General features: G+C 45.8%; 1 protein-coding gene across 1 annotated transcript; it reads left to right on the top strand.

Moving 5' to 3' along the window:
• Positions 1-15: 15 nt before the first annotated feature.
• On the top strand, positions 16-7,006 carry stard15 (StAR-related lipid transfer (START) domain containing 15). The gene is made up of 6 exons (XM_061787486.1): positions 16-2,337; positions 3,030-3,177; positions 3,764-3,867; positions 4,010-4,127; positions 4,235-4,287; positions 6,283-7,006. Exons 1-6 carry the CDS (start codon positions 2,188-2,190, stop codon positions 6,496-6,498), a joined length of 789 nt encoding a protein of 262 aa, XP_061643470.1. The 5' UTR covers positions 16-2,187; the 3' UTR covers positions 6,499-7,006.
• Positions 7,007-7,623: the final 617 nt, after the last annotated feature.

Raw genomic sequence — 7,623 nt, forward strand, 5'->3', positions numbered from 1 at the left:
GGGGCGGGGGTCGGCTGCTCACTGGGCGGAGACTTTTTCCTTCCACTTCCAACAGCGATTGAGAAAATAATCTCCTCGATTCGTTGACTTGATCATCTTTTGTGCTTGTTACATTTGACTTCATTAATGTTCATTGCTCAAATTCTCGCGTTTTCTTTACTTGTCAACTTGTTTGGGGGGAATTTTCATTGAGTGATGACGTCATACAAATCATCATCATGATGTAATATATTACATAAAAAGTGTAACAAGACGATGTAATTTCATTACAAAATGGATGTAATTTTAATCCATTACATTAGTGGAAGAAAATGTGTCATGAAATTACAAACCTGTTGGAAATCTCCTTGATTACAATTTTAGTTAGGGTGAGCAAAAGCTCAGATCATTGGCTCCTTTTCAAGCCGCATCTTGTGATTGTCACTCTCTGGTCATGTGCCATTCTACCGCAGTCCCAAACATGACCTATTTTTCCAAATACGACCTTGAAGCGCCCCCTTGTGGTGCAATCTATTAGTTTGTCTGAGATTCAGAGGAGGTTTCTATGCTTTGAATTCACCTTTCCCAAGAAACGTCAAGGGTCCTCTTGATGCCTTCATTCCAAATTAAGAAAAGTCATCAAAATGTCATCGAATATAATTAATTATATTCCCTTGAGAAAGTCATTGAAATAGTTGCATTACTGTTACATTTCAAAAGGGTAACTTGTAATAGTGACAAAATTTCCAGTCATCTTCCCAACACTGGACATAAAGCAATGAAACACACACATCTCTATTGTTGTGTGTTTGATGTGTTCACTTAGGCTACGGTTGCCGTGTTGTGCTGTGCTGTGTAGCCAGCATGACAACAGACACACAACGCGTGTGAAGCGGTTTGTCGGAGGACGAAATGATGGAGAAGCTTTCAGGACTTTCCTGGCGTGAATTGCGTCCCACGTGGTTGAGCACACGTGCACATTTGCAGCCAAATGGCTGTAGGCCACAAAGAAACTTTTGGTCCGGCGCCGGCGTTGAGGAAAAGTCAACAAGTCTCCTGCTGACTCCATCTTGAGGCTGCCAGCATATTTCCTGTTGTCCAAAACCCCAAAACCACCACAGACTCAAAGACTTAAAATCTTAATTGCACCTCAGGTGTGAACTTTTTCCTCACAAAAAGCAAACTTTTCAGCAGAATGCTCCACAAGTTCAACAATGCAGAATCCCACTCACATTTTAAGGACAAATACGTGTGTTAAGTCCCTCTAAAGTGAAAAACAATGTCTTATCAATTTGACACATCACAGAGAAGTGGTTAACAAGCCAAATTGAGATATTTGAATGAATAAAACAAATCAAGTATAAAATGAGGGGTGGCACGGTGGCCAACTAGTGAGCACATCTGCCTCACAGTTCTGACGACCGGGGTTCAAATCCCGGCCCCGCCTGTGTGGAGTTTGCATGTCCTGTCCGTGCCTGCGTGGATTTTCTCTGGGTACTCCGGTTTCCTCCCTCATCCCAAAAACATGCATGCGAGGTTGATTGAAGGCTCTAAATTGCTTGTAGGCAGATAACTAGCAACCCTTTATTGCTCTGTGACTGTTTTTTTTCTTTCCTCAATGTCTTTCTGCCTCCAAAGCGTTCTCTGTCAATGGACTTGTCTGTTGTCGTACTCGAGCGGCTCCGACTACCGGAGACAAATTCCATGTGTGCTTTTTGGAAATACTTGGCAAATAAAGATGATTCGGATTCTGATTCTGATGTGGGTGCGAATGATTGTTTGTTTCTATGTGCCCTGCGATTGGCTGGCGACCGGTTCAGGGTGTACCCCGCCTCTCGCCCGAAGATAGCTGAGATAGGCTCCAGCGCGCCCGCGACCCTAGTGAGGATAAGCGGGATTCTTGTAAGCGCTGAAGTTGGACTTGCGGCTGATGGTAGCCGAAGCCTCGTCCACGTATTTGACAATGGAGTGACAAAATGGCGGTTGTATTTCCTGCACACAAGAAATCTCCCTGGCAACCAAAATGCTCCAACCATTAGTCAGCTTTTGTTGCCACGCCAGCGGATTGGTGGCGAGTGGGCTCACATGACCAGTGATATCAGGTCACCTGAAACGCACCTGAAATAGACACCTGCGTCCCGCCTCGCACGACCGCTGCGTGGAAAACCTTGTCAGTCCTCAGTGGGATTCTTCCCAGCATCGGGCGAGATGGCCGTTCAGATTCCGGACGACTCAGACTTCTCATCATTTAAGGATCAGTGCCTCGGTACCCAAGGCTGGACCCGGCGCTACCACAAGGGAGGGGTCACCGTGTGGTGCTGCCCCGACGACGGCGTCAACACCATCCAGAAGATCAAGGTGATCAGCGGCATCATTTCAGCACACACCAATTGTAGCACTCAATTTGATCAACATCAAACAAAGCAGAATCAATTTACATTTTTACATTTTAATGCATGAATTCAGCTAAGATTCTTCTGAATTCAGCTAAGATTCTTCATCATGCCAAACATGTTTGACATTTGTGACACACAAAAACACACTTAAAGAGAAACAATCACACTAACATAGAGGAGAACATAGACACAATCAAACATAGCTGTGAACATACAAACGCAAATATGCAGACAGATGCACATCGCAAAGCTCACGTGTCAATTTTGAATGAGGACGCAGATCCAGTTACATGACGGATGGAAAACACAGATCACATTCACACTCCCCGTGATGTCGGTCTGCTGATGGCGTCAAGACGACGTTCTCTCAATGTTGGGTCGTCATGACGTTCTCATGAAGTCATGACGTTTTCAAGAAGTCATCGTGACGACGTTCACTCGACATTCTCCTGATGTCGTTAAGATGACGTTCTCTCAACGTGCTCGTTATGTTGTCATGACGTTCTCACGACGTTCTCATGAAGTCGTCGTGACGACATTCTCACGACGCTCTCCTGATGTCGTCATGACAACACTCTCCTGATTTTGTCAAGACGAGGTTCTCATAAAGTCGTCATGACGATGTTCTCACGACGTTCTCCTGATGCCATCCAGATGAAAATCGTGTGCAAGGACGTGAGTGGCGAGACGCTGTACGACGTCCTGCACGACACGAACTACCGCAAGAAGTGGGACAGCAACATGATCGACACATACGACATCGGCCGGCTAACGGTCAACGCTGACGTCGGCTATTACTCCTGTAAGCTGTCGATCGTTCTGTTGGCTGTATAAAGCTGGACGGACGGATGCTGGAATTGTCAATGCTAACGACGGAAGTGCTCACACTGGACTGAAAGACACCATTTGACTATATTTGCGTTTTGCTTTTCCACTTGTGTCCTGTAGGTGTCCGTCTGTTGTGGACAAATCCCAAAGACATGCTAATGCTAATAGCGGGTACAAATGAAGAGAGCGTCCCAGTCTAATATGTGCGTTCATTTGTGAAGTTTGCGTGTTTGCTTGAATACACGCAGAAAACCCACACAAGCACGACGGTGTTCGCATATTCTCCCTGTGCTCGCGTGGTTTTTGTTCAGGTGCTGCGGCTTCCTCCCAGATTCCAAAAACATGCTTGTTGGGTTCACTGAAGACTCTAAATTGTCCTTGGTTGTGAACTTGAGTGTGAGCACTTGTCCTCTGACCAGTCCAGGATTAGCCCACCTCGATCTGGCCCAGAGTCGGCTGGGATCAACTCCAGCTCAGCCGTCCGTTACCCAAACGCGGCTTAGAAAATGGATGGACGATTGATGAATAACCAGTGAAGGGTTGAATGTTTTTGATTGAAGGGAGGTGTCCCAGTCCACTGAAGAATCGAGACTTTGTGACGTTGAGGTCATGGCTTCCTCTTGGCAGCGACTTCCTGATCATCAACCACTCCGTCAAACACGCAGTAAATATTCATCAATATCCAAGTATAAACCGTCGACTGTATGTGTGTAGAATCATCAAACATATTCAGCGCAGAAGCACAATTGTCATGTATTCTTTTCAGCATATCATTTATATGACTGATTGACTGTTTGTCTCGGCAGCAACATCCTCCAAAGAAGGACTTTGTCCGCGCCGTCTCTCTGCTCACCGGGTACTTCATCCAGTCCAGCGGAGCAGACAGCTCGTCTCTGTACTACCTCAGCCAGCTGGACCCGCGAGGTGACAACACAAACATCCAAATCTCATCCTGGCAGGGACTCAAAATGTTCAAGGGCGACGTGTGGGGACCAACATGGAAACTGAAGGAAGTCTTTCTTTGTCTGTAGGTTCTTTACCAAAGTGGGTGGTGAACAGAGTCTCTCAGTTTGTGGCTCCCAAGGTATATGAAGTTACTTGATAAATGAAGGTAAAGTAAGTTATTTGAAGGTATCTGCAGTATTGAGTATAGACCTTTTCAAAATGTTTATCAACAATAGGCACCAGTGTACTTCCAGAGGGCATTAAAGCGAGTGATGAATGCTGATTGCTCACTGAAAACGATGACAAAAACTTGTCGTGTTGGGGCTTATGCCGGCAAATATTTCCTTAAAAAAATCAATCCAAATGAATCCAGCGGAGCCTGTGGGTGAGGAGGAAAAATGGAGCAGATGTCGTAAACGGTAAGACGTAGTCGCCACTTGTAAAGGGATCGACTGGGAAGCAAACCTCCGTCGCTGGGTTTGTGGAAGACATTTCTCACAAGTTTGTAGAAAAGGTTTGCTTTAGTTGTCCTTGAGTCATTTAGCAAAACATCGTGGCTAGCCTGCCTACTAACGTTATCTCTTCAGTTCTAAATTTTCATTGTGGAGTCTCCCTATTTATTTATTTATTTGCGGGGGGTGTTCCCTGGGGGTGGTCAACAATCGGGTGTTGTTGCTGTTGCCGGGCGGGATTCGTGAGACGACTGTCCGGCATACCAATCGGTTGATCACTCGTCTCGTGGCAAAACAGCTCGCGAGGGCAATGCAGTGAGGAGTGCAATGACCTCTACATTGGAGAGACTAAGCAGCCGCTACACAGGTACAGGTTTATTCGGGTCCAGAATCAGCGGTTTGTTTGCATCTCAAGAAGAAGGGACATTCCTCGAAGGACAACAACGATGAATGAATGTGGTTGGATGTTTGGTGGTGGTCAGAGCAGTGCAGCGGTGCAGAATGGCAGCCACGCTTCCATCAAACTGCCCCCTGAATCAAGTTCCCTGTTGAAGTGTGAGCTAAGGTACTGGTTGGCCGTGTGTGGGGGTGAGTGTGGGTGGATTGGGGGGTGGGGTTCTCTGTCAGTTCTTTGGGGCCTACCCACCCAGCACCACAGTGGTGTGCCTGAGCGCTTTGGCTATTCTGGAAGGGACAGCTTTCTGGGCTCCCGGCGGTGTTTCGGTGCTGAGGTCTTGGTGATTCCTTGGCTTCTGTGTCTTGCCCCCAAGACTACCTTGGGGTCTCTGTAATTCATCATATTGTGTGTCCTGGGGGAATGCCTAGGTTGCGGGCAGGATGGGCCGAGCACCTTTCTGCACTGGCGAGAGGTGGGCTGCATGGTCTTAATCCAACACAGTCGCAAACACTGTGACCCGATCTTCAGTACTGATCAGTCACAGAATTGGTGCTGTGGCCACAACTGCTCTGTGTAGATGTGAGAACCTATGAGGACTCCCAGCGGGTTTTGGGAGGAAGGAGACGTGTGTCGTACAAATGAGGCTACTGCTCAAACAGCTCTTGCCTTTATGTTCCTGCCCATCTGTCTCGTTTGGTGTTTCACACCTTTTCTGAATACGATTTAAATCAAGAAGTAAAAGTGTGGTATTTCATTCTTATTTTTTTTATCTTATTTTATTTCTAGTTTTTGATTAATTTGATCTTCAGAGAGGGCAGGGAGAGGTCACACATTATGAAATGCATTTTGTATCTGCAATGCTTTTTACCAGTCTTGGCATAAACTAAATCAAACCATACCGACAAACAAAAAGACAAAAGAATTACGGGCCAGTGTTCTGTGTCCCTTCTCAGCAATTTACCTCGCACAACATATTTCTTTCAACTGACACTTCACACATTCGAGCTCCAAAGACTGAAATCACCATTGCAGCCATTCCCATGGTCTCTTAATACTGTAGCTCTCCCTTGTTCAAAGGACACGTTAGGGTTTGTTTTCTACTGGTGCCATCGGTTAATGCTAACGCTTTTACCACCCGCAAGTATGTGTCTGTGAGGTTATGGCAAAAGGTCTATTTATTTATTTATTTATTTGTTTGTTTCATTTATTTTTTTTACAAGGGAAAAAAGTCACAGTGCAGTAGGTTCAAGCAACTGTGACATACGTCCCTGTGGCTTCTTCTCAGGCAATGAGGAGGATCTACAAGGCATCTCAGAAGTATCCCGAATGGAAGCGGAAGCACAATCCCAACTTGAAGCCGTGGATGTTTCCAGAGCAAAACACGCTGCCGTGCATCCGTCTGTCCGAGCTGACGCTGCAGCGCGCCGACTCGTTGGAAAACATAGACGAGAGCGGCCTGAGCGAGGACAAGGCCAAGCACAGTGACGACGACGAGACTTGAACACGTCCACTTTGGCAACTTTCTACTTTGCCTTCTTTTGTTTGACTGAGTGGAAAAGTATCAAAGTCATCCCGATTATGATGATCCAAATGAATATCATGAATATCAACCCAGAATCATTGTTTGTTCTGTCATAAAGTCAAAAAATGGGGGTTAACACTTCTACGGTTGTATTGATTTGTCAAAACTGCAAAAACTCCACAAGCACGTGTGCTAGTTGCTTATGTAACCCTAACCCTATTATATGACCTTGGGTAGCACCATCACGTCTGCCTCGCAATTCAGAGGTTTGGGGTTCGAATCTCGGCTCTGGCCTTCCTGTGTGGAGTCTGCATGTTCTCTTGTGGATTCTCCTTCCATAATCGAAAAACAGGCTTCTTATTTCGGTTAATTGGAGCCTAAACCAGTGATTCTCAAAGTGTGGTACGTAGAATCCATCTAGTGGTACAATCACCAAATTAAATGTTCCAATTGTGCATAATGCTACAGTGGCTTAATTTTCCCCCCCAGTAAAGTAAATTTGTTAAATACATCCATCCATCCATTTTCCTTACTGCTTCTCCTCACGAGGGTCGCGGCCCGCTGGAGGCTATCCCAGCTATCTTCGGGCGGGAGGCGGGGTACACGCTGAACCGGTCACCGGCAGTTCAGTTATATTTAACTTTTGAGTTCAATATATTTGCATTTAATCTTTGAGACCCCTTTTTTTTCCCCCAAACATTTGTGAAGTACGTCTTCATTGAATCATTTAAGAAGTTATTTTTTAAAAATGTTGCCATATTGATGAAGACTGTACATTAACTATGCCACTGTATTTTAATGTTGGTCACGATGGTGTTACATGGAGACCAAAGTACTTTTTAGGCGGCAAGCTGTACTTCAAATTTGAGAGCGACCACTCTAAACCGTCAATGAGTGGGAATTATTTGCCGAAATGTGCCTTGCCGTTGACTGGCGACCAGTCCATTGTTTGTCTCTATGTGCCCTGCAATTAGTTGCAGTCCAGGGCTTCACCCGGCTCGATCTCGCCCGAAGGTATGCGGGATAACTCGTGAGGATAATTATGCACGACTGCAAGGGAAATGGAGGGATGGAAATGTTGTGGTGCAACGACACGCCCTGGTG

The sequence above is a fragment of the Phyllopteryx taeniolatus genome, chromosome 10, assembly GCF_024500385.1.
Source record: "Phyllopteryx taeniolatus isolate TA_2022b chromosome 10, UOR_Ptae_1.2, whole genome shotgun sequence".
Lineage (NCBI taxonomy): Eukaryota > Metazoa > Chordata > Actinopteri > Syngnathiformes > Syngnathidae > Phyllopteryx > Phyllopteryx taeniolatus.